Genomic DNA, 27,866 nt, shown 5'->3' with positions numbered 1-27,866 from the left:
CCTAGAATTTTCTTCTGTGCTCTCAGAAACTCTGACTCCTGTCTCTTTCGGACCAATTGACAAAGACCTGTCAGAATGATGGATTATGAAGCTGCTGCCTGAATATCAAACAAGGGGCCTGCTTTAACTCCCGTCCATACTTAAACAGATCCACAAACCCCCTAAAAGGGGAAAAAAATATAAGCCAACCGACTATGAGAGAAAAGAAGTTGGGGGTGAGCATGAAAAAGAAGAATCTTAACAAGTGTTTACCCTCTTTCTGTTGCCAAGCTGTGGAGCAATAACCTACCGTATCGAAAGGCAGTGCCTGATCCAGGAAGAATGGCCTCAGCCTGCCGGGTCAGGGGTCACTAACTCTGCCATTGTCTCCGACAGGGCAAGCACACTCCAGCTTTTCTCCAGCTTTCAAAGGCCTGTGATGGGGGTGGAAAAATAGGCCTGAAAACACTGGGTCAGGACCAGAGGCTTTATGGTAGATGGGGAAGAAAGATTTGAACCTCAAAGGTTAAATGAAGAGCGAAAGGGCCCTTCTGTCCAATTACCAATGGACAAATGCTCTCTGTGACCCGTTAGGGTCAAAGTTCAGTAGAACCATTGGATGCGGCACACTCTGGCTTTTTGTGGATCCGGGGAGATGAACCTCCACTGTGTTTATCTAAGTGACACGCTGACCAATAGTAAAAGTATAAATAATTTGAGGGCTTTGAGCTGCCACTCAAAGAATTAATTTGTAGACTGGGACTGAGGCAGGTCAATCTTTTTACCACAACACTTACAAGAGGAGCAAAGAATGGAAAGTTACAGGATCCACTGGATGAACTGGGAGGTGTGATAAAACATAAATAATGTTGTTACAGCACTGATACATTCTGGGGTGCAGTCATGGGAAGCAGAAGTTGTGCAAAGTTATGTGTTGATGAAGGAAATTACAGAATCCAGTGTTTTTGGCCAAATCTGTTGGTAATTTCCAATCACGTGCCCATCTCAGTCTTAGCCGCCATGTGTGGAGTTAATACCTGCTGATACAATGGCCCAGCAGAGCGGCATCAGGAGAGCATCCTATATCCGGAGAAGGCTGGATTAGATTGTTCATGAACCACTTCCTGACCCCATGCGCCGCCAGGGATTATATAAGTGAATTTAATCATCTAGTTGGTTAACAAGCAAACTGCGATCATGTTACACCACTCAGGGTTTTTGTAGACTCTACTACCGAACAGTCTCTACAAGGTTCCAAAGTGAGTGAAACATTTCAGATTCCATGAGTGCTCAGAGCGTCACTTTTTGCACATGAAAGACAACTGTTTGTTCCCTTGTTTCAATTAATTCATGCACACAAGATACTGCACACAGCCAACACAACAGACTAGCTTTGTTTATGTGAGCATTGAGGGAAAGTCTAAATTCATTCTGGAGGGTTCCACCCTCTGAGAACGCTCTAGCTGTCACAGTTCTTCCTACCTGGCGTGTTGCTGTTCCTTCCTTGTCTTCTACAGATCCTCATTGCTGCAGTGTGTGTAGCCCAGGAGTGTGGACTAGATTTCATCCAGCTGCCCTAGGTTGTGCTGGCTGGAGGGGTTCCTGACAGGTACCAGGTCTGGCTGGGAGTTAGTGAAGAAGTGCTTGGCGGGTTTCCTGGGGAATCCACCATTAGTGATAGAAAGTATGAGCTCTACTGCCAGCTACTTGTCTTAAAACCAAAGATTTAACTGTGTTAGGTGTGTTCAGACAAGTGCAATGTGCTGTGATAGACACATTTTTTCTCACCGTAGCCACTCAGTGCCTCTGTCAGCTCCAGACTTGAATTTCATAGCTCTGTACTCTCTGTTTATATTTAGAAGATACCACAATCATGATATAAAAAAAGATATTTGTTTTGCATAACGATCAGCAGGCATTCGTTCAAATTTACATGTCTGGCACAACTTCATCATTTCCTTCTCACTCCTGTAAAATGCACAGACAAAGGAAAACAAGCTTAAACATTTAAGTGTAAGCAAACTCTTGAATAGATGTGGTTGGAGACATTTAAAATACTGAATCTGAATAAACCCTGGCAGCTGAATCATAGCTGGGTCACCGCTGCAAAATCTTCCTGAAAACTGAACCTGAGAACAATCCTTCAAAGCTCTGCGATACAGCCGCCTGAAACACACTGAGTGCTATGAAAGCTTTAAATCTCTTCCTCCGCAGAATCCATTTAGCACGGCTCTGCCACACTCCACCGGGGGGTGCTGGGGCTGGAGAGCAGGCGTGGTATTACAGGGATAAATTATTTATCCAGCGTGGATCCTTGCTCGTGGTAACCGTGCTGAGGATTTTCTTCTTTCTTGGACTCTTCTCCGCAGGTCCTCTCCGTCCCTTGTGAGCCAGCATAAGCCTGTTGGACACACATAGGTGGTGTAAGGGGAGTCACCAGGAGCGAGCTGGGCTCCCAGAGTCTTACAGGCCCTTAGAAGTAGCAGGATGACCTTTAATCAGGGATCAGGAGCCTGGGTTGCAGCTGGAGACCCTGATTATGCCAGAGCCCTCAGGCCACGCTCCCAGCTGGCTGTCCAACTCCAGTCAGGACACTGGGAAGCACTAGGCCGGATGAAGCGCTCAGTGCAGGCATGAGGTGTACATTTATGGTCAAGTCTTAACGTTGATCTGAAAACCTTTAACCGCACAGTAAGATGAGCATCCATAGTGCTTTCACGTGAAAAGCTCTATCAGTTTTCATATAAGGTTAACACATTATAGTAGACAATGAATGAGATGTAATGTAGGTGTAATGTAGGTGTAATGGAGAGTCAGAATCTTTAGAGCACCACAATGTTAAGGGCCTAAAGAAGACGTGCTTTGAAAAGAATGGCTAAAATATTGGTAACAGCGGCCTTATGCCTTCAACAAACAACAATTATGTGACTTCCCTTAGCACCTAACATCTAATAAACTACATGTCCTTCAGCATTTGTATTAAATTCGCCACACTTAAAACCATGAAATGCTTCAAAAATATATGTTATTAGTTGTTTTCATATCTCAACACCCTTCTCTTACCCTGTTGAGTGAGCTCATCACTATACAGTGGAGTAGATTTCCTTCTTAATCATGTTTTGACTCAGTGGAAGCAGAAATCTGAGCATCCAAAACACCAAACACAATATACAGTATAAGATAATGGTTGTGTATCTAATAACAGTTGTGGGTTATTTATTGGAAAATCCAGGCTTTTTTTCTGACTGTTTGGCTCCATCATGAATGTTTATCACTTGCTGGTTGTGTGATTCAGGTCAAAACTTAACATTTCCATTTCTTTCTTTCACACTTTGTCTCTAATAAAGACAAGAGCAAATTGTTATATAAGAAAAGTGACACCAGCTAGCATCAGTAGGATCATCAATTACAAACTCTCATCCTTTCACCGTAGATACACACACCCTGCCATCTTCTAGGGTAATACAACCTCTCCTACTAACCCTGTCACCCACCCCAAGAATTAGCCCCCTGCCCCCACCTCCCTGCACACTACCATCCCCTCTTGCCCTATTATCATATTTGATCCACAACTACCCCTTTACTCATTCACCCTCCCACATGCACCACCAGCAAGGCATGCCCCTTTTCTTTGGCCACTCTCAGGGAGAAGAAGAGGAGGATGAAGAGGCAGGGGCTTTCAGGGGGAACAATCTGCCAGGGAGATGAAGAATGAGCGGGCACTCAATTAAGAGCTGCCCATTGAGCCTGTGGAGTGAGCCTGAATGCGGGCCCCTCCAAAGGAATGGAGTCCCATGAATAGATTGTGGGCCTTCATGAAATATTAAAGAGCGAACGGATTTCCCACAATATTTGTACACCACCCTTTGTGGGGATTTCTCCCTCCATTGATCCTGAAACTGTTAACACATCCGCTCTGAAGCATGGCCTGCAGACTCTGCTAAAGAGCTCCGTAGGCCAAGCATCAAATGCTCCCCACCCTCACCTCTGTCGCCCCTTGTTGTCCTGTCTGTCTCCAACCCTTTGTCTTTCTCTCCCCATCCCTCCATCCTTTGCTTTTTCACTCTGTGTGTCCTTGCCCATGAGCTATTCATAAAGGGGATTACAGCAGTTTTAATGACCACCTGTCTTTGCTCCTGCACTGTATTGTGCCATGACAGGCCAAGCAGCAAGCATCCCCACAGTATTAAAGGGTCATATTGCTAAGTGGTGACCCTGGACTCCACCAACACAAGACTGTCAGAGCCACCCAGATAGATAATGAGCAAAATCCCTCCAACCATTAATCACCTTAAAAATATCATAACTCTGCATGGGATTGATTTATAAGATGCACAATCATGAAGAAGAGTGGCATCATCTTTTTTAACATGATTATTTTTCTCCTTCTCCCTCTCGCTCTCTCTCTCTCTCTCTCACACACACACACACACACACACACACGCACGCGCACGCACGCACGCACACACACACACACACACACACACACACACACACACACACACACACACACACACACACACACACACATACCAGGATGGGGATGACTGGAGCTGTATAGAGAGCCATGTGGTTAAGTAGGTGGTTAAAGCTCCTATTAGCATCAAAATGCCCAGATATTCCTGTTATGAGTCAACTTCTGTTCAAACAATGTAAAAAATAAACAATATACACACTAATATAATATAATATTCAGTCCATACCTAGACAGGTTTATTTATTCAGGCCTTTTATTCCTAAGCCCATTTAGGTCTCTGTATTTGTCCATCCATCAATCCATCTTCCACTTCTTATCCGTAGTCGGGTCGCTGGGGCAGTGTTGAGATATAATCCCTCCACCTGGTCCTGGGTCTGCCCCGAGGTCTCCTCCCAGCTGGACGTATTTATATATTCCTTTATTTAGTGGGTTATTTATTATTTATTATTCTCTTTGTCTGGTGGGTTATTATTTATTACTCTTTCTATTTGGTGTTGGCATTACTTTCTGTGTGTCTTTTCTTTCTGTGTACATACTGTGCTGTGTGTAATGTGACGGAGAAACTAATTTCCCTGATTGAACCTCCTGAAGGGATGAGTAAAGTCCTACTCTACTCTACTCTACTCTACTCTACTCTACTCTACTCTACTCTACTCTACTCTACTCTACTCTACTCTACTCTACTCTACTCTACTCTACTCTACTCTACTCTACTCTACTCTACTCAAATCAAAACTGAGAGGTGAGGTCAGGTCAAATCATCTCGCTGCAAACAACACATGTACTTGATTCATAGTTTGATTTATGATGATTGTACAAAACATGCTGATCTGAAATCAAGAAAATTCACGTCCCAAATTTTGGCCCGACAGAAGTTGAATAAACCCACAGGCCGTGTATTTATTGACAATGCCCAAATAAAAACTGACATTTGATGCAGCTTACAGACCTCAACATTATGTTAGTAGAACATGTTTCCTCAGTAATTTCCTCAGTACTGTGTTTAAGCGTATTGGGGTGACTGAGAGAAGGAATCAAGTCCTGAATGTGCCTATGAGGACTTGTGACTACATCTGAAGCTTGAATGACTAAAAGTATTTCTAAATAGCTCTCATAGGCTCTATACTGTAGTGAGCGTGATGTATTTGGTGTACAGGAAAAAACCTTTAAATGCTGGACCAGATTTTATGCACACAGTATATCATGTCTTGTCACCAATACACTATTGAATATTATTTGTCTTTGTGCAGCCATAACTCGGCTCAGAGGTCAACATGTGAGACTCTTTTATGGACATGAACACTCTGGAGCAAAAGAAATAAGGTAAAATCAATTCACTGTATTTTTCATAGACGTTCTTTCATTTAGAAGAAATACAGACAAAAATCAACAAGTCCTTCATATCAACACACTTGCTCATGAACACCAGTGTCAGAAAACACACCAATACCACCTCCTCCATCATTTGTCTCACAGGCAGAAAGGCATTCTGGATGGTGGTAAGCCTGACTGATGATCTGGATCTGGATCGTGCATACTCAAACAGAACATTACTCTTCACTGCAGAGTGATTCTGAGTTCAGACACTTTTAAAGATGCTCAGAGATGAAAGTAAATGTTTCAGTCTTAAATGACTAATGTAGAAAAGATGGAAGACGATGGAATTGTCTACATTTATTTCACATTTATTCTTAAATATGACATGAAAATATGAACAAAAAGTAGTGGTGCACATATCCAGAAACTGATGGATGAATGTCATTTAGCTGTTTCACCTTTGCAATGGTGACACCATGGATTTAGACTAAATGCAAAACCATTTTAAATGTAATTATTTTATTATTTTAAATGTAAATCTTATTGTCCTAGAAAGCAATGAGCCCTGTTGGATAATTTGCACCCTTGCAGTTTTCTTGTCTACACCCATACGGAGTGGAGCTTTGTGGGTGAGGAGTCAGGGACATGTGGTTACATGAAGCTCCACTGCCCACTCCAGTAGAGCCCCAGCTGTGGAGCACATTGAGGAGCAGGCCACTTGGTCTGGCCCCCATATGCTAAGGTCTGGGGTCCAAGCTGTCAGTGTAGTCCCAGCACATGGGGGGCAGTTGGGGGGCGAGTGGGGGGGGGGGGTTTAGGTGGGTGGAGGGGGCTGCTGCTCAACCAGCATTGTACCAGGAAGACAAGAGCTGAGCAAGACCCAGCAGGAGAGTGGGGGGCCTTTTCTAAAGAGCGATCAACTGGAGCTCCTTTTCTCACACCCCGCTCACTTCACCCTACTCTGTGTCTCCTCCTCGCCCTCCCTCTGTCCTCCATCCTTCACTCCGTTCCTTTTCTTGGCAGATTGATACACTGGCTGAAATGTGATTTTCTTGTGTCTCCCTTATGAAACTGCATTCTCCCTCCTTGTTTCCCTGTCCCACCCACTCATGCCACTAACCTATTCTCCACTGGAATTAAATCAAGCCTCGCTGCTTTGTTTTTCAATCATCTTGTCCACATCAAAGTCACTCATGAGCGGATGGTTAAAAAGGAGGAAGGGGCCAGGGATGAGACAAATCTCTTTGGCTTTTCCCTCACACAATGCTTCTCATTTAAATTCCCCCATATATAGCTGATCACAACACTGAATGGTACCCCTGATGAAGTGTTGTTTTTGTGCTTCACATGAATTCCAAAGAGCACGGGATACATTTTCCTCTTTTTGTCTTTAACTTCAAAGTTATTTTGAACGGGACGTGTCAAAATGACAAAAACTGAGGGGTCACCAGGTCCAGCGTTGGATGTTGTTTACCACCCTTCTGCCCAAGTAGAGCATTACCACCATGGAGTCACTACAGGGAATGACACAAAGAAGCCTCAAGCACCAAAGTGGTCTTATGGCAGATTACATCTAACAGACAAACCATTCATTATAATTTGTTCTTGCTCGGTAAAATCAGATGCCAAGCTCTTTTGACAACATTTGCCCCTCATATAAAGGAATCACAAAGTCAGCCATTGCCTGGGGTTATTGTTTGAGGTTTAAGTCATAAGTCCATCACATTGAACAAACATAAGAACAAAATGCTTTACGGTGACATTTTACTTGCTTTTATTTTCTGGTAGGGTGTGCATTGGGGTTGGGAGTAAAAAAAAAGTCATCCAAACAAATGATGTCAGTCACTTGTACTTGAAGTGTGTAACAGTGTCTGTACTGCAGAATTAGGTACATAAATCTTGGAAAAATTTAACAAGTGTCAGTAATTCTGCAGAAAGATATTTGACTGTTGATTCACAGAGTAACAACATGTTCATTCCCAATAATCGAGTTCTGCATAGTACACCTGTCACGCACCACACAGCATCAGGTTAACTCAACCTTCAGGAGTTCCCTCAGGAGCCTCAAACAGTGTTAGTCTGCTGCCCTCTACTGAACAAAACGGTGTGCAGCCATGAGGCTGGAAATGAAAGCTTTGTTTACCTTCAAATAACACAAAACCTGTTTCAATGTATTTTAAAAGGTTAAGAAATTGCTTATGATTCTGTAAGCAAGAAAATTCAGTTAGTAATCGGTATGACAAATGTTCTTTACCAGCCAACATTTGCACACATTTTGAAGCTAGTAATCACAACAGGACAGCAACTCACACTGATTGTGACTACTGTAGACAGTTTTCCTGTCATTTTGATATGAATTACCCATTTGAAACACTATTTATATGAATTTATCAATATCTGTATTTATTCTACTTATTTTTCCCCACTTCTTTTCTGTCGTGGTCCTGTATTTTAGAAGCTATTTCTTGTTTTATTTTGAAGGATTTCTACTCATATCGTAACTAGTTCTTCACACATCATGTATTATTTTATTGTCATTATTTTTGACTCATTGGTTCCCCTACTTTTGTTGGTCTAGTCATTCATGTCAAGTTGAGCTCCCCTATTTCCTTTCTATATTAATTTAGTACTGCATCTTCTTATGTTACCCCTTCAAAATTTTCCTTCCTGATTTCCCCCTCCACTTTAAGCCTATTTTTTTCCATTTGGCGACAGTAAGCTGATCCTTCCAGCACCTCCTGCATGTCACCATCTCACCACTCATGTATTCAGTCTGTGATTCCGCCTGTTTGTTTTCAGATTGTTGATGACGGTGACATTTAACCTTTGGGTCATCAAAGTCAGTCTTGCAATATTTGATCATATTGTCCAACTGAAATTATAATTTTACTGTAGCAAATTTTATTGTAGTAAATCTTATTGTAATGCATATTTCATTAAATATTGTCACGTTGCGACTGGAGCTGAATCTTTGCTGGCCCTCATTCGTAGCACTTCATTCATGGCACAAACATTGAACTTCTCAGGCAAACTACTGTTGTGGTTTTATTTGGCTCCACAAGATGGCGAAGGAGAGAAACAAATTTATGTTTGTGAATTAAGCGTGATAACTGTGATAACTGTGGGGTGGACGTGTCATTTTCTTTCTGCTGCTTGAGAGATTAAATTGACCTTTGTCACATAACACATTCTAAATTAAATTTTCAGTTTAGTTAGCTGAAAATCATTTTCCACTTACACACTAGTTATGTGAGGTCATGTGGAAGAAAGAGGGGTGTATAAATTGTGGAAAAATTAGACAAACTGCTTCAAACACTGGCTTGCATATGCCAACAGGATGGAATAAACAAGTCAAACAGAAAGCTAGTGGTTTGATTCTGTCGTGTAATTATTCCCTACGGTGGGGCAATGTCTTTTTAAGTGAGAACATCAGCAAACTAAAAGGCATAGTTAAAAAGCACTGTCTGGTGAAACTATATGTGCACTGTCGCGCTCTTAATAGATACTATTTGGGGGTTTTTATTGTTGTTTTTTAAACTGGAACCGTCAGTATGCCATCTGTCACTTAAGAATGCTAGTTGATGCTATCTTGGCAGAGATTGTATTTTGGTTATACTGTAGATAGGAGGGACCAACAACCTTTAACTCAAACAAACCTGAGAGTATGACATTTAGATTCTACCATGATAAAAAATACTGGCTCATGGGCTCAACTCCTATTTGTTCATTTTGTTGGAGTCTTTGGTAAGAGTGTGATCATGATCATAATCATGTATGTCAACTACAACAAATCTGTAACAAAGTGCCAATCATGCCTACAAACAAAGCTTTTCTGAATTGTGAGTCTTCTGTGTGAAAGGCAGGCTAGAGATCGGAGTTGGGAGTGGTTTACTGGATATGTGGGCTGCAGGGCCGGATTGGCACAGAACTGGCTGACAATCTGTCATGTATATCCTTGCAAATAGATGCATTGTGGGAGGAGGCACGGTTCAATGACATCATGTCCTAAACAGGAACCCTGCATCTCATCACCTCTGAGAGAGCTGCACCTAGCAGGAGAATTCAGACAAGTGGTGATATTTATCGCCCATGAAATGTCCATGCTCTGACAAGGGTTCATATGAAATGGAAAAAGAAATGTAGTTTTAAAACCTTTCCCTAACCCCTCGTCTTAATCTTATTTTAATTTGATGTGATTTTTTTTGTCTGAGAGAATTGCATCACATCTATTTGGTTTGATTAGTCTTTCAAGAGCATAGAGGTGTCAGATGTTCCATAATCCATGGATTAAGGAGGCCTGGGAGTCATTCTTAAAGCAACTGTAAGTCGTTAGGTTGACCATGGCTGTCACATTCACGTATGTGAGGACAGAAGTCACAGCACAAGCTATTGTTTCCTTTTATCACTAATCACAGCTCTGCGGGTGCCCTCGTGAGTAAATTTCATACCTGTTTGCACCACTGCAGTCAAACTACACGTTTATGCCGTGTGCACATGCAACCCTGCTGACACACTTAAAAAGCCAGTGAAAGAACCTGACCAAAACAAAGTTTGAACAATAAGAAGGGCCAAAGCATCAAGTCTTTCTCAAGAGGTCAGTTTGAAATTTCAGAATTTAAGCACAAATGTAAATCACTAAACCATGCCTCAGTTTCAGGGTCTTGATTTTGTAAATGCTGACTCAGCGTTGTAGGACACCTGAACACTGCCATGACCACAGTTCACAATGTATTTTCCAAAAAAAGGAATAATGTGCAGGGATAATTGAAATAATGCAAAATACTAACCTAAAGCAAAGTGACTCAAGAGATGATATCACACTATTGAATTGGTAAATGAAAAATACTGGTAAATCTGAGTGAACAGATTTACCAGTACTTTTATATAAATATAAACAATTTCTCTTCTGAGGACATCCATCTGTCTTTATGTGTTTTATATTTTTAGGAAGCCAGAATAGGAAAAAATTCTAAACCTTGGACTCATGCATCTCATCATTTAACATCCGAGTATCCTGTTTCCTTGGGCTTAACAGTATGGAGCATTGAAGACTCTTATCTTACAAGCTTCCCACCAATGTCAGACTACAGGAAGAAAAGAAGGTGTTGAGTCACCTGATCTTTTAAGGTGAGCACATGTTGCAGGCGAGTGCAGCTGTGTAATCATCATCTGTGCATAAAAGGTATTTGAGGTATGACTGAAGGAAAGTTCCACATCATAGCAGGTCGAAAGTTATTCTTTCCTTCCAAGATCTCATCTTGACTGCTGCTAACAAGCTAAACCTGTGCCTGTGCATGCAAAAGTATTGTGAGAAGTATTCTGAATTATGGACAAAATATGTAAATTATTTTTGTGGTTTTTGTATCTTCAAAACTAACAGGGCAGCATAATTTTTATTATTATTATTATTATTATTATTATTATTATTATTATTATTATTATTATTATTATTATTATTATTATTATTATTATTATTATTATTATTATTAAATGTACTTTATCAGCAGCAAATTAAACTCTAGAATACTGCAGCTTCTACTAGTGATAATGCTACAACACTACTACTATTACTACTACTATTGCTACTACTAGTACTAGTACCCAGCCATCGGTGGTTCGAGTCCCGCTCCCACCAGGAGATTCATCGGAGTGTGAGCTGACGGTGGGAGGTGTCGGCTCACCTCCCAGCCACTGCCGAGGCGCCCTTGAACAAGGCGCCGTCCCCCCTACAAGATGCTCATTGGGGCGTGATTTCCTCACGCGACCCATCACCCCGCCTCCCCTGTGCCTCTATATGTACTTCTATACTATACAGGCCCCTAGTGTGCTGCGCCTGTTTCAGGGGCGTGTAACCTGTAACCATGTGCTGTAATTAACACATATATGTACATGTGTGAGAGTGTAGAGTGTAAAGAGAATTTCCCCACGAGGGATTAATAAAGTGTGGATTCTTACGATTGTTATGATTATTATAATCATAATAATAATAATTATTATTATTATTATTATTATTATTATTACTACTACTATTACTAGTCAGCACTCATAAACTTATTGAAAGGTAATTTGTTGGTGTATAAGTGTAATTTCAGTTTATGGACGATGGAGTTATTACGTCCATCCATCCATTTTCTTTCCACTTTATCCACCGCAGCGGGTCACGGGGGGAGTTATTACATGAAATATGTAGCTTTTTATGACATTGGAAAAGACCACATGTCTGATGCATCATTTAAAACACTTTTCTCTGTAAGGTGTTATTAGAAGGATCCATTACTTTGGACTTTACAATCAAACAATTGTTGTAATGGGCTAAAATTGCCATTTTTAATGAAATATATTCAACTCACTCTGACTGATAACCTTGCAGTGATTACAATGGGCCACATGATATGTCCTCTATCCCTTACCAAAGCCTTTGCACTTGCTGACTTTTTGCGATCTGTTTCCCTATCAGCTCGTGGGAGACAGAGAGTCTGGTGAGGGCAGTGATCATTATCTAGCCACAGCAGCCATACAGGTCTGCTGTTCATTCCCTACTGGATGTGGGCTTTGATGCCTACAGTGCTTCTCTGCTCATATTCTGTATACAACACCCCTTATCCTCTTGGTTAAAAAGACCTGTCTTCACTAAACCGCCAATATAAGCAGCTTAATATAATTTTAAACACCAAATTTTATATTTCTTCTAGAAACACCTTGTCATTCACCTTAAATTGTGTGAATTCCTGAGCTTTTCCTCTTGACCTGGCAGAAAGACTGCATTTATTCAAGACATCACCTGTTGCTGTCATTTTTTAAAATTATTTCCTGTATAAGAAAGAAAAGTCACAAAAGTAGTTTTGAATGCATCTTTGTCCATCCGAAAGAGTCAGCTTCTTTTGGTCGTTTTTTGTTTTGTTTTTGCCAGTGTACAAAAAAATACAATAGAAAAATGTGAGTATGTGAACCAAGAAGCATAACTCATTCAACTCATTAGCACATGTCGGGCAGTTTGCAAGTGCACAGCCTTTGCAGATTTCTTACACCTGCAGCACACAGCATGACTTTTATAGTCCTTCTTTGGTAGACAGAACTGACATTTCTTTCTCTTACTTGCCCTAGCTGGGGCAACAGCTGTAGCATCTGGATCCTCAGGTTAGACCCTGGGTTGACCTGAGGATCCAGATGATCCACCCACTTCTTCCAGATGATCCACCCACTTCTTCCAGATGACCCACCCACTTCTTCCACATGGCTGCAAGCTTGTCCATCATACGTCTTTCTGATCTTGACTCACTGTTATCAAATCGTAACAGTCTTGAGTAGGAGTGAAAGAGTTTGAGTGGCATTGAGGCTCAGAAAATTGACCATCCACTCCATAGTGGGTGGTCAATTCCATTCCATAGACTCACCTCAGGACCTGCATGCACCTGCTAAGATTAGCAGTCCTAAGTAGGCATGTGGGTCAGTCTCATCCTTCCTTTTCCAGCTGTCTCCATATTTGCAAAAACCCTCTAGATTTGTGATCTCCAGGATTATTGTTTCTAATGCTGGTGTGATGAACAGAATGTAGCAACAATATCAAGAGCATGAGAAACAGCACACTTTGGGAGTCCTGTCGTCACGCTTTTCACATTTTTTCTGCCCCCTGTCGTGTTTGTCATATACAGAATACAATTTTATTTTGCTGTTTTTTAATAGGAAAGCCTCTCTTTCAGATTCAGGGATTTCTTCTTCTTCTTAAGATAATTCATCATCCTCTGGGTTGTATTCCTCACCATCTTCTTTCTCTGATATATTTGCCACTTCCTCTTCTCAATTAGAGTTGTCTTGCTGGACATCTGAAAAAATCAACTCTAGATTTTTTTTATTATTATAACATGCACTCATGGCTTCAGCGCAGAGAGTGTTTGGGGGACTGTCAACTGCATCACCTTCTGCCTCTGGGAATCCACAAAGTGGCATTGTCGTCACTTTTGATTCAGATCAAAGGCAGTGCAGTCCATGAGAACACCGTCTGTCTGGTCTGGTTTACCTCTGCTACTGATTGATCTGAGAGAGAACTAAAGCATTCTTACATTCTGTGGTGTGAAAATAAAACTGATTTCAACTCAGTGTGACTGTTGGGTCATTTTGACCTGAAGACAATCATTGTACCCTTTTTTCTACAGCTTACATGGAAATGTGAATAAAGACAACATTTCACTTTTTCTAATGTTAGGGTCAATCTCATAAACGTAATCAATTTTTTAAGTTAAGTTTTTTAAAAACAGTAGCAGGTTATTTATGACAGCAAGAGGGTTGAGCTATAAGAAAGCACATGTGGTAGAAATAATTTGATATACAATAATGAAATTAAATTTTTTTTAAATTCCTGGATCATGTGCTTTAAAATACTGTTGTTCCTGTCTGTATAAGTGGTTTAAAGATTAAGCCTTGCACCTTCAAATTATGAGTGACAGATTCATCTCAGTTGTTGACATTTAAAATCAAATAAATAACAGATTAAAATCCACAAAAATAAACAGAATAAATTGCAAGGGTTGTTATCTGCACAGTTAAACAACTTTTAAAATACTTGTTGGGTCACTGAAGATGAAATCAGTTGTTGTTTTTTATATTCTTTATTTTCTTGTAAACAATGTAATATCGAAAAATATTAATCTAAGCTTCACTTTTTTAATGCATCATAAATTGAGATCTTATTTCCAAAGGTGCCATAATCGCAGCGCATACACAAACACAGCAAAACACAAGACAGTCGCCACCAATAATGAATGATTTGTCTTAAATGAAAGGCTGAACATAAAACGCGATGAATCGTCAACACGTTGGAAACCTCGTCTCTGATCAGCCGCCTCAAAGAGGAATATTATTATTATTATTAAAACACAGTCGTGTGACCCCTGTTTCAACTTCAACAAACTGAGCCGTACCCAAACAAAGTGGGTTAATCTGCGTGGGAAAACCCACCAGATGAAAGAAGCGCGACGTCTGTGCGTCCCGCACCTGTGGGTGGAGTGTGTGCACCTGTGAACAAATTAAAGTGTGCCTGGCTCTCAGCAGACTGTTACTGTCCCATCAGGACGCACAACCGCATAGACACCTGAAGCCATGGACACCGAGAATACCCCCAGCGATCAGGGAGTGCAGCTCCTGGACATCAGCTCCAACTCCCCCCATGCTGAACCCGGCTGCACGCCGCACACTCTCCCGCCGGAGAAGCCGCCCTTTTCCTACGTGGCTCTCATCGCCATGGCCATCAAGGAGAGCAACGACAAGAGACTCACCTTGGGGGGGATATACCACTACATCATCTCGAAGTTTCCCTACTACGAGAAGAATAAAAAAGGGTGGCAGAACAGCATCAGACACAACTTGTCTCTAAATGAGTGCTTCGTCAAGGTGCCCCGGCAGAGCGGCGCGGAGAAGAAGGGCAACTACTGGATGTTGGACCCGGCGTTTGAGGACATGTTCGATAAGGGGAACTACCGGCGGCGGAGGAGGGTGAGGAGACCCTACAAACCCTTCCTGACCGGGAGCACCGACGACCATCCCGGGCCGCTATTCCTGCAACCGTACGTGAGCCCCTGCGGCGTGTGCCAGCCCAGCTCGCCCCCGGTGACCGGATACCCAGCGCCCCACATCCCCGCCGGACACGCGCCGAGCGTGTCCCCCAGCGGCCCGGTGAGTCCCTACTGCCCCCCGCCTCACTTCCACCACCCTGCCTATGGAGTTTACCACCGCCAGCCCCCCGTGCTGGTCCAACACAGCGGGTGTCACTACGGCGGTGGGGGGGTCCAGCCCATGAGCGCCGAGGGAGCCAGCGTGTCGGTGCCCTGCAGCTACCCGCAGTTGAACCCCTTCGTCCGGCAGGGCGAGCTGCTCGGCCACTCGTTTGACCTGTAACCGGTTCAAATACTCGGACAGCTGAAAACTAGTTATCTGACTCAATGTTCGTCTGTTTTACCATTTCAGTTCAGCTGTTATAAGTTATAACGTTCCTGAAAATAGAATAAATGTTTTTTTGATAGACTGCTGTGTAAAAATATACGTTAATCGCTATATATAAGTATATTTCAAGCACTTTGCTTTAGAAACCAGACCAATGAAAAACGAACTACATGAAGGCAACGGATTCATGTGAGGATTAGTTTTATGCCTCGGTTGTTGGAGAGTTACACTGAAACCAAAACATGTTATATTTCTTGGTGTTTTTATATTTTCTCAAATTTTGTTGTTTACTTATTTTTTTTTATTTTGATAAGGTATGCTTTTGTATTTCTGTTATTTATTTTCATTCTTTCTGGTCTTTTCCCAGAGTGGCTATGCATAAGATGGTTGCACGAATAAGTTTTCTTATTCACATTCTGAATGTTTACATGATGTAAAATACATCATATTTGTTCAAATAAAATGTTATTTTAGCATCAACTGCTTTCATTGATTTTTCTATTATTCACTAACTGATACTGTTTCAATAATAGCTAAATGTGTAGCTACTATAGACAAATAGTCAATTTGTCTCTTATCCAAATAGTTAATAGAATATTTATAATGTATGTTTATGTAACTGGAATATTTTCATATCTCTATTTGGGGTTATGCTTGTCAAAGTAAGAAGTTAAGCAATATTTGTTACTTCAATATCCTCTATATAATTTATCATGCAAATATAGGTGAATATTATATAGTGCATGCTTTTATTAAACTGGTTAATTCCAGTTTTGTCGTGAACGGTATACTGTAGTGTACAGTATTACTGTAGTACTATAGTAGTAGTGGAGGGGGCTATGCGAGGGCAGACGAGACGCGAATTCTCGCCACGTTCCAACACTCCTTATCGACTGCACTACGCGTTGCGTATGTGATTTATTTTCATTATGATAAACATTTTAATACGTAGGAAACTCATTTTACCAATTTTTTAAAAAAATAAGTTTTTCTTAAATATGAATATTTTAACGGTGAACGGTCTTATTAAGTGTGACGAAAGTATGCTTAAAGATATTGGAACGCTTCCTAATTTGTACGTAACTTCCGTTTCCGTCACATGGGCGTGAACAAAAGGAGACGCTTTTGCCGCGTGCGTGCATCTGGTCATGTCTTGAGTTACCTTCATAATATTAGCTAAGTTTGTCTGTTTTCTGAACCTATTCACTACTAATTTAGGTGGACATGGAGATGTTCAACCAGTTCATGTCGGAGTATCCCGACTTAATGTACAGAGGAGTGGGAGCGACGGCATTCGTCGCCGGTGGAGCGTTGATATACAAATTTGCCACCAGGTAACTCCAGGGTTTTCACCGAGCAATGTTTTTAGCTAAGGCTAGTTAACATTCTGCAAGTCGGACAATTATTTAAGCTTGTCTGATGTTTCAAAATTGTGGCATCCATGAAATTGTACTGTAATTTAAGTTTCCAATTATTGATCCTAAGTGCGGTGTATTTACAAACGCTAGTCCTGCTGCTAATATTGCTAGCTTGCTAGGTGCTAACTAACTTGATATTATATAGTTTCTAACTATATAATATCAATACCATACTATAGTTTATAACATTCTTTAAATGTATTTTCGCTGTATGAATGCCTGCATTTTTGTGTTTGTAAAATATGCTGTGTGCTTGCGTTTTTAAAACATGCTTCAACAGGATTGTTTAGTGCTTATGAAAATAACCCCTAAGTTTTGCAAAAGGACTTTCCATCGGAGTGTTGTTCTGTGAAATCATGTAAAGACTTCTTTTATTTGCAGAAAGAAACCTTCTCATGCACATGTAAACTGCTGGTTCTGCAATCAGAACACTGTGGTTCCTTATGGGAACAGAAACTGCTGGGACTGCCCTAACTGTGATCAGTACAATGGTTTTCAGGAGGTAAGCTTCCAGAAGTACTTGAGTCCTATAAATTTTTAAAATAATTCTTTTAACTGGATCATATAATTTTGTGGTGTGTGTGTGTGTGTGTGTAAAAAATTTGTGCATCCCAACATGATGTTTATGCATTCCAAAAACAATATCAGAATATATGGTAGAAGCGTACGCATTGAGCATACGTATTGAGTTTTACCAATAGTATAATATAAAAACCAAACAAACTGTTAATTCAAATGATTTTATCAATAGCAATGTCATAACTGTTAAATTGACAAGTAAAATTACATATTTTATCGTTTAATTCATATAGAGTGGGCCCTCGTTCCTCGCGGGTAATGCCTTTCAGGAACTACACGCGATTAACGAATTCAGCGATAGAACATCAAACTATTTTCCTTATTATTTAGTGTAATTTAAACGTTTATGAACCCTCCCCATACTGATATTAAACCACCTTCTATCTGTATTACCTTTTCCCATACTCTTATCGACTGTTTATAGCACTTTGTGTCTCACATAAGTCCGAGACTCACAGAACGGCGTGTACTTCCGGATGCCGTCAGCCAATACAATGCACGTACGGTATCACGTGACTGCCTACCAAAAATCTGCGATGAGCTGAAGTCGCGAGCGTTGAAGTGCGAGGGCGCACTGTACTGTATTATCCTGTGGACATTGCACTCAGCTGGCTTCTCCACACACATTTATCTGCCAGTAATATTTGTCTCTTTTTCTTCATTAACTTTTGATTGATTTGTATTCAAGAAAGCACTCATTGTCACTTGGTTTTCCCTTTTTCGGAAGCATGGTGATAATCAATCAACCTTTATATTCATAGCACTTAATCCTATCAGCAGACATTACAAAGCGCTTTAACAGACAGAAAAACCTAACAGGACCCTCCAGTGCAAGGAGCTTATGCTTGCACTGGAGGGTCTAACTAACTCCTCGCTCTCACTGCAGCGTGTAAAATGAGCTGACGTCGTGTTGCCATTTCGTCAATTTTAATAAGGCAGAATCATGCAGGTGAGTCATAATGGCAATTTCCATGTTCGAAATTTAAGTGGAGAAATGGAAAAAAATGTGCATCAAGGACGCATGCAAACGAGAACATTGTGTATAATACACACACACATATACAGTTAAATATTTATTATGGTTGATCTGTTTTGTTTTCAGAATGGAGATTACAACAAACCTATCCCAGCTCAGTATATGGAGCATTTAAACCATGGAGTATCTGGTGGCCCTATTTCATCTGATGCACCAAGTACACTGCAGTGGGTCAATTGTCAGATGCTGCTCTGCAGGAAATGCAATAACAACCAGACTGTGAAGATCAAACAGTTGGCGTCATTTATCCCAAGGGATGATGTACGTAACTAGTTTTCTTTCATTGTGCAAGCACTCTATGTTGTTTCTTTGATTAGTGATTTTAAACATCAGTTTCTTTTTCTTTTTGCAGGAGAACTATGATGAAGAAATTGAAGCCTACAAGCACCACCTGGAGCAGACCTTTAAACTATGCAGACCGTGTCAGACCGCAGTGGAGTACTACATCAAATATCAAAACCGACAACTTCGAACAGTGCTCCTAAACCATCAACTTCGACGCAGCAGAGAATCAGACAAGGCCTTTGTAAAGGTCAGTGCAGACCAAAGTCCAAAACTGCAGTCATTTAAGCAAAGTGTGTGAAGTTATAACTGAATTATTTGATATAAAACAGAGTAGCTTGATGCTGTGTTTTGTTACTGTATGCTTGGGTAAAAACTCCAAATCAGATTATTATTAAATTCTGTCAAACTGTGTCAGTTAAGCACTGCTGCAGAATAGAAATTAAAGTTATCTCTTGTACTTTGCTGTGCTTTTTGTGGGTGTCAACTTATGGGCAGTTAGGTACCACGTCCTGCCAATATTAGCAAAAGAAAATTGTAGTGAACAGGTTACTTTTCTGACTCCATTCCTCTCTGCTGCTTTGTGAGCTGAAGGTCATGGTAGAAAAATACACACACACACACACACACACACACACACACAGTTAATGGGGGACAAGATGAAGCCTGCGTTTTGACTAAATGTAAACAAAATCCGTATTGCACCAAATGATGCGCCTTGTGAAGGTGATGTTATTATGTCAAGATGAAAATTGCAGAGCAGTTTCCTTATTTAAATTTAGTGGTTTATTTAATTTCAATGCTTCTTCCTCTCTTCTGTCACTAGGGTGCGTGCTGGACTATAACTGCACTAGTGACAGCCAATCAGACACCTGTTATTATGCATCTATTATCTAAGCTTTTAGCACATCTTTTGTATACGTATACCTTAAATTGAATGACTTTTTCTTTTGTGGTATGTGTGATGGAGTAAACGTGTGTATAAAATGTGTAGGGTTAGGATTTCCCCTCACACCAGTAAGACAGTTTGATAGTGAGTTGGTTTAATTGGATTTGATCAATATGATCACCTTTGATCAAATTGTCAACATGAATCTCTTTCACTGTCAACTGTGCATTGTACGCTGCTGTTACCATTCACAGAAGTTCTTTAATAGCTTGTTGATTTTCATATTGTGAAAATAGTTACAATAAAATGTGTTCTCTCTCCCGCAGATGTCCAATTCAGTCCCCTCTTCCAGGGCCGTCATCCTTTTAAGGGCCCTTGCCTTCTTGATATGTGCTTTCCTGGTTGCTACGTCTTTCTCTAAACTGCCAGACCAATTCACTTCTCCCAGTGGCTCTCAGACATTAAGTGGTGGCGCGATTCCTCCAAAACCTAAGCCTTCCCACAACTCGACCTTCATCGCTGAAAGCAGTGTAGTCATGCATCTGTGGCAGGGTCTGTTGGAGATGATCCCAGACAAGGTCATTGAACACACCATGCTGGCATGGCAGCATGGAAGAGACAACCAGCTTGCTGTCGTCTCCGTGGGTCTGTTAACTTGTCTAACCGGTGTCTTCTTAGCCGGACCTGTGAGGTAATCATTCCAGTTTTTTTAATTTCCACATGAAGAGTAATATTGAAGAAGTTTAATTCAAGCAAAAGCCAACTCATGGTTGCTGATTTTTCAGGTTGAGGAGGATCGATGCTGTGGCCTCTGTTTTGTGGTTTGTCATCCTCTGCCTCCACCTGGTTGACAGCTACTGGACTGATGCCCTGGACTGGATTGACACAGCCACGCTCTGCACCATCTTCCTCTGTTGCCTAGTCAGCTTTGCTGCTGCTGTGGCAACTCGAAAATCACTTGGTCCAAGAAGAGCCAGATATCGAAGGTCAGAATCTGAGTAGCAATGTTGAAATTATTACAAATGAAATTTAGGAACTTTCCAGAATCAGTGAAAGCAACTGAAAAGAATCATATTATAAAGTACCAATTAAGTGACCATCACAATGTTAAGTAGCCATTTAATATTCAAGTACAGAACTTGTGTAAATTCTGCATCCAGCTTTACACTTGAATGTTTCTGACTGTTTTGAAGGTACTCATTCATTTATTAACACCTGGTTAGATTAATAAAATTAATAACTATAGCTCCATCAAATACTAATTCCTGATGTCTTTGCGCACCATCCCATAATATTATTTTTGAATAATCACATCTGTTTTTGTGCATTCCTTTCATACAATTTTAAATCGAAGATAAGCCAGAATTTTTTCTAAAGCATTCACTCCTCTGAAGCCACAGTCTGAAAACAAATTTAGTGCTAAAAACAGTTTATCAATCAGAAGAGGAAGGCTCTGTTTGTGTGTTTATAATCATAGTGAGATAGATGTCAGTGCAATTTTTTCTGGTTAGTCCATTATTACATGTTATTACATGGACTGATTCATGTCCTTATTGCCAATTTAATACCTGACCATGTAGCTGTCTGGGAAAAGAAGTCATTTATAATGCAAGACGTGTTTTTTAACAGTTCTTCTCCATTCTTTTTCCTCTGCCAGCAAATGATGTATGAATTTCACTTAAAGCTTGTAATCCCTGACATGCATTTTGTTTATATAATGTAGGTGTATATCGATGTAAGAATAATCCATAATCTAAACTCTCATTTTTTTAAATGCCTTAGATTATTGACAAACTTGAAATGGTAAATGACTTTATCTTTTGTGCCATTTGAAAGAAATTAAGTTTTGACGATAATACTTTTTGTTTTTGCTTAAAACACAAGGTCCTCATCTGCTCTTTTAATTTGTGTTAGAGTGTTTGCAATAGTGAACCGAAAGTTCATGAGGTGATTTGTCCACTCAGGACAGCCGTCTGGTGAACTAAACATTCTATACTTCTGTTTTCATTGTAGAGTTCTGCTAGTTTGTGAGGTTTGTAAACCAAACTAAGGGCACATTAAATAACCCTTTATCATATGTGTGTGATTATGAAAGTGGTGCATGGCCCATCTTAACCTTTACTTAAGCTAATTATGTGTGACTTGTAATTTTCTGTGGCTTTGCTGCATCACGGCCTGCACAAGTGAATCTTGAGATTCGCTTATAATCGCCAAGTGAATGTGATCATTGGCTGACACTATTGAAAGTTAGTGCACTGCTGAGCATAAGAATCCAGGTCTTTTGGGGGGAGTTTTTCTCGTGGTAGTGGGACTAGTAGTGGAGCTGTAGTGGTAGTCACTCATGCATTAGTAGCAGATCACATCTCTACCAGTCGCCCACTGTCTATGTCCACCACATTCTGTGTGTCACCAAATCTAACCCTGACATTTGTATCAAATAGCCTGCATCATGTCATCCTGTCACTAAATCCTGCTACTATTATTTTTATAATACGTAATACTTTTAGATTAAATGTTCTTAAAATTCCATCTGCCATGTTGGTAGGTGCAAGTTAAATTGGAAAAAATCAAAAGTTAGAAAAGTCAATTTAGTTTTGATCTCATAATTTCTTTCTCATCTATTGTAAGCCACATTATATCCAGAAGGGGGTTGTCTTTCATTTCTTTCTTTTAATGGAGATGTTTGATGTGAAAATGAATATCCGTTCTTTTAAAAGTTGAAATGCTGCTTTACCCTTTGCAGCTATAAATAAGGGGTTTATTAAGCACATGCTCTTTCTCCTCTAAGTCAACTGTAGTAATATTGTATTTTCTTTCACTGCAAGTCTGACATTGATACATTTATTACACTGGATGTATTCAACACATGCTCTTCATTACACTTCTACCTGCTAAAATGTTTTGTTTATAGATTGTATTGAGTGAAGGCACATTTTATTTTGATATTAATGTGAAACAACAGTCCAAACTTGTAGCTGTAGAGTTTTTTTATATAATTTTTCTGGTAGTTTGGTGGGGAGATTTCTAGTTGTGCTGTTCTCTTGCTGGTTAGTTCTCTAACCAGTGCTGTTGGTGCTGTTATCTCAGCGCTTGAAATCATGACTTTTTACAGAAATCAAAGATGACATTTGTTGGCAATGACGAAAATATTGAACTTTCTATGTTTATTTAAATATATGTGACTCCATCGTAGCTCCAAATATGGTTCTAAAAAATTTGCAGACGTACGACTAACTGCATCACATAGTCTTTACAAAGATTGTATTTAAACTCAAACATGTCATACAAGTCTTCTCCAGTAGACTAGAGTGTATTCTTGTACTTTCCATTGGGTATATTGGAGAAAAGTTGCCCAACTGATTTGAGTTTTGTTTGATTTTTATTAGAACTCACTTTAGTCTGGACTCTGTGTATTTCGTCATACATCAATACAGTTTTTCTTTTGTTTACACATGAGTTACATCTTATACTCTATTTTTCCCCCTTTAGCCCGTGTGGGTTGTAGAGCATTCCTCTATCAACCCATCATATGTTGCTTGGCCATTTGTGTCGACCATTAATCTCAATTTACCTTTATTATCGCTGCCAAATGAAACTACAGAAATATGAAGTTGCCAAAAACATATTTTCTAGTGTTTTAATAGTGTTGACTGTAAAACTTCTTCTAGCTTAAATTGTAATGTTATTACAGTATTTTCCACACTGTAAGGCGCACCGGACTATAAGGTGCACCTTCAATGAATGGCCTATTAAAAAACATATATAAGGCACACTGGATTATAAGGCTTACTGACGGTTTTGAGAAAATTGAAAGCTTCTAGGTGCCCCTTATAGTGCGGAAAATACTGTACTCACTCACTGTTACTAAGGGGTAGTATATAGCTATGTAGCTACCAGAAACACTAAAAAAACGAATGGTTACAATGCTAAATTCAGGTAGACTTTACACAATGTAAGCAGTACTTGCTTTTTTAAGTCATTATAAATGTGCTTGATAAAAATGTAATAAGTCAAATATGTGTTTTAACTGTATAAATCTGTAGCAGCCTAATCAATGGAGCTCTGTCCTTGGTGAACAATCAAAAATTTGTTGTTTTGGGTGTTTGATATTGCATGTTTGTTGCTTTTTAACATGAGGCTCCAGTTTGAAGACTTTGTAGGAATGCTTGTTGTACATGGAATGTAATAAACAACTCGTTAAAGGACACGCCTGCTTATTTGTTTTCAGCATAAATACACCATCTTCTGTTCTTGTATGTATGTATGTTCTTCCCTGTTTTTAAAATAGGAGCTTAATAGAGAAACTGCGTGACGTTAGTTGGGTTGTTTCTTGTTTTGTTTTTTTAATCTTTCGCTCAAAAGTCATTTTGAATTACTGAACAGTAACAATATACATCTGTGTTGTGGAAACGTGAGGGTTCTGCTGTGTTGCTAGTGTTTGTACCATGTGGATCCTTGCAGCTGTTGGGTTTCGCCCTGACAGCTGCAAGGAGCCTTATCTCAGCTGCCATCATTAAATACTTGCAATAGATGGAAATCAAACTCCCATGATACAAACTTTGTGCACTGATTTAATTTCAGACCTTTCTTTTATATATATATATTTTTTTTATGCCAACAGTGTTTATCAGGTGTGGAGCAGATATTACATTTGAAAACTTGAGCATTAAACCAGAAATTGTCTTTGTGCAGCCATTTTCTGTAAGTGTTGTGTTACCATTTGGTTTCAGGCCGTGGACGTTGAGTTGTGTCACGTTGCTCTTGTGTTACAGATACCTTTCAGGTAATTCTGCAGTCCCGCCTCTTGGCAGCCAGCCTCCTTTGCTCTGTCCTGAAATGTCAGATTCATTCATCCCCACCCCGCCCCCCAACCTTTCCAAGCTCATCAACCGCACGCAAGGCCCTCATGAGCGCAAGGCGTCCCCCTCCTCTCTGCCTGGACGCCTCAGCAGGGTCCTCTCTTTTGGAACCATCCCATCCCTCAATAGAACAGGTAATGTTAAAACAGTTTCCTGGTTCAGGGTGTAATCACTTGTGATTGATTTAAAGTTAAGTATTTCAGCAGCCCTTTAGCTACTTGGATCAGAAATGTTTTCTAGAAAATTCCTGAAGCTTCTTTGTTGCCTATTACCCATAGTTTTGTAATACGGTGTATATTATTTTTCTCAGTTTTGCTGATACTCAGATGATACAGACAGAATGTCTGCATTAAGCTAATGATATTGCCTCCCCTTAAATTATTTTAAATTTGACTGAATTTTCATGGGGCATTATTCGAGGCTGAAATGACTTAGTATGTAAGTTGATTAGCAGAAAAGGTTTCAGCTTTAGTTGAGTTTAGCTTGGTTTTTTCATGTGGAGTTGAGCTTCTGAGAAACTGATTACTGCAGGAGTTCCGGTTCATATATTGTATTTCTCACATGTTCAGATTCTGGTTACCTGTTCAGCGGAAGCAGACCTTCCTCACAGTACAAGGACTCTCCTCCTTCAGGTATTAAAACTTTTAGGTTTTGTTATGAGGTTGACAGAATCCTGTTTTGGTCAACTCTTAACTACTGATCTACATTTTTTCTGCTTTTCCCCACAGATTACTTTTCACTTAAATCTGCCAGCCGCCCTTCCTCTCCAGGCCCGTCTCCCTCCCCTTCAGTTGCCGGGTCGGTCACATCCAGCTCTGGCTCTGCCAGACACCGGCGGCCCCTCATCAGCCCCGCTCGGCTCAACATCAGTGGCCAGAAACTCCGTCTTTTTTCAGCCAAGCAAGAAGCCACGCCGTTCATGTCCCCACCTATGTCTCCATCACGCTACCTGGTGGAGCAGAGCTCATGTGTTTACAGTGGCTGCTTTTCTCATGACGTATCATCCTTTCAAAGCCAGAATGGTGAGTACAGTGAACAACTATTGAGTTCAGTTGATCTCAGAAGAAGCAGCCACTAGATGGCGAAGTTAAACTTTCTCAAAGGAGAGATTTCACATTTCTTAACATCTTAGTTTTGGTTTTATATAGGTCTTCCTGAGCTGCCTGCTTTTTGTGCTTTACAGATGTGGGCTCGTATTTAAAGGATGGCTCTGTGATTGAGGAGGAAGAGAAGCGTGGCAGCTCTTCGGGGTCCTCCACATGCCTAGTGGGCACCACTACACAGGGTCTGGAGAGCAGCTCTCCCAAAGGTAATAGTTAACATTTTGATGAGGTAAAATCTCACTGTCAATGACCAGAGTTAAAGAGAAAACTGTCTTGCACATGGATTGGTGGTGTTTAGCTGGTATATTTTGGCAATGTATTTTATCCGAAGTAGGATGAATTAGACACTCGTTGCTCATTAGGAGCAGGAACCGTTGAGTCATCATATCAATGATGCATAATGATGACAACAGTGCCCTTTATTTGCTTTCTCTGTAACATCTGCAGGTTTGGTGAGGCGTTTTATCTGGCCGGGTCTTTTACTAGCGAGCCTGACTTCCAACCTGCTGTTCGCTGGTTTCTATGTGTACCACAGATGGGGATGAACCGCTTGGGAGTCTCTGGTCACACAGCCTCAGTCACGTCTCTGGAACTGGAAGCGATTCTGCAATGCCAGAAATGTTCTATCTGACAGTCACTTTTGTTTGAACACGTCGCCTGACAGATATGACAGTGTACTTCCTGTTTGATTGGAGTTTTGAAACAGTTGTGTGATGACATTATATAAGAAGTGATCCATGACAACTCGTTCTAATTTGGCTTGTGTGACCTGGCCTAGTTGTTATGTTGTTTGTCACTGTACCATGAAATGAACACAGGTGTGTTTTCAAAGTTATGCACTAATGCTCGACGGCTTCAGAAAAACACTCTGTGAACTGTGCTGTAATGGTTGAGGCACACGCTGCCTGGACTCAGAGTCACATCTTACCTGTTCAGAGTGATTGAAACTAGTAATTTCTGATCCTGACTGAATATCCTGTTTCTCTACAGTAGCCAAATATCTGAAAACGGCAGCATTGTTACTGTTGTGCTGTATTTTTCAAACTTGTACAGACTAGATTTTACTTGAGTGTCATATTTTCACTGCAGCAGTGCTTTCCATTGTTTTACCATGTATATTTTTCTGGGGAAGAGTGTCAAACTCTTGTCTGATTGTTTTGTTATGTAAGTTAACAGTTGGTTTCTTTTCTTCATTTCTATCTCTTATGTAAGTTGCACACAGTCGTACACTACTTCACAAACATCACATTATATCAGTCTTACTGGTTCGTGACAGGAAGAAGGTTAATGCAAGATTAAGTGCAATACGAAGCTAATTCTCAAGACTGATCATGAATCTTTCAGTTGAACGTCTACGCATGAAGTTGATTTTGCACTCATTGTTCTTTAGTTTGGTTGTATCGCAATTTGAATGTAAGATTGATATTGTAATAGATGAAGAGCACAGATACTTGCTATTGTGTGTGTATGTGGATATAACACAAGTAACAAAGTTGTGATTTTTAAAATGTACAAGATGTGCAGTTTACAGTTTGCTTGTTTTGCATCTCAAGTTTTGGTATTTGGGATAATTATTTTCACATTAGATTACCGTGTGCATTCAAAGTATGTATTCTGTTTTGGTTTTTTTGAAGTTGATATTTTAAGCCAAAGCAATTCATAAAAAGACCTAAAGTACTCAAAAGTTTTCAGATGACGGGGAACTATCTGATTTTCTATAAAACGATCAATGTAGAAAATGAAGGAATAATAGTTTTTAAACTATTGTAGCTCCTCTACATGCTGTAAACACATCTGCATTTTTACTTGAAGTGTCTGCTGTTAAACAATCGTGTTTGGTTGAATGAAATAAACCTAAATTTTTAGTTTACAATACATGTTTTTTGTATTTAAAATCTAATTAAAGAATACTGTGCTTTTCTTGTCTGTTCATTTCAGATTGTTTGACACGAAACAAATATTTTTTTAATAAAGTGTTTTTTCTCCAGTTA

General features: G+C 40.1%; 2 protein-coding genes across 2 annotated transcripts; both read left to right on the top strand.

Annotated features, from left to right (window-relative positions):
* Positions 1 to 14,842: 14,842 nt before the first annotated feature.
* foxl2l (forkhead box L2-like) lies at positions 14,843 to 15,958 on the top strand. Its single transcript, XM_068342496.1, has one exon. The coding sequence runs from the start codon at positions 14,870 to 14,872 to the stop codon at positions 15,662 to 15,664; it is 795 nt and encodes a 264-aa protein (XP_068198597.1). The 5' UTR covers positions 14,843 to 14,869; the 3' UTR covers positions 15,665 to 15,958.
* Positions 15,959 to 16,835: 877 nt separating this feature from the next.
* On the top strand, positions 16,836 to 27,866 carry tmem201 (transmembrane protein 201). The gene is made up of 11 exons (XM_068306426.1): positions 16,836 to 17,043; positions 17,509 to 17,629; positions 18,809 to 19,003; positions 19,095 to 19,274; positions 20,240 to 20,604; positions 20,699 to 20,899; positions 24,686 to 24,906; positions 25,342 to 25,404; positions 25,501 to 25,794; positions 25,956 to 26,081; positions 26,323 to 27,866. The coding sequence occupies exons 1-11, from the start codon at positions 16,934 to 16,936 to the stop codon at positions 26,418 to 26,420; spliced, it is 1,974 nt and encodes a 657-aa protein (XP_068162527.1). The 5' UTR covers positions 16,836 to 16,933; the 3' UTR covers positions 26,421 to 27,866.

This window comes from Antennarius striatus, chromosome 2 (genome assembly GCF_040054535.1).
Source record: "Antennarius striatus isolate MH-2024 chromosome 2, ASM4005453v1, whole genome shotgun sequence".
Lineage (NCBI taxonomy): Eukaryota > Metazoa > Chordata > Actinopteri > Lophiiformes > Antennariidae > Antennarius > Antennarius striatus.
The sequence above is the reverse complement of the archived record's forward strand: the minus strand, read 5'-3'. Positions and strand labels throughout refer to the sequence as shown.

What these genes read in the sequence shown, in the direction of transcription:
- foxl2l (XM_068342496.1), top strand. Translation starts at nt 14,870, where the DNA reads ATGGACACCGAGAATACCCCCAGCGATCAGGGAGTGCAGCTCCTGGAC.
- tmem201 (XM_068306426.1), top strand. Translation starts at nt 16,934, where the DNA reads ATGGAGATGTTCAACCAGTTCATGTCGGAGTATCCCGACTTAATGTAC. An exon ending in ATATACAAATTTGCCACCAG is followed by an intron (nt 17,044 to 17,508) that starts GTAACTCCAGGG and finishes TTTTATTTGCAG; the next exon opens with AAAGAAACCTTCTCATGCAC. An exon ending in GGAGAGCAGCTCTCCCAAAG is followed by an intron (nt 26,082 to 26,322) that starts GTAATAGTTAAC and finishes TAACATCTGCAG; the next exon opens with GTTTGGTGAGGCGTTTTATC.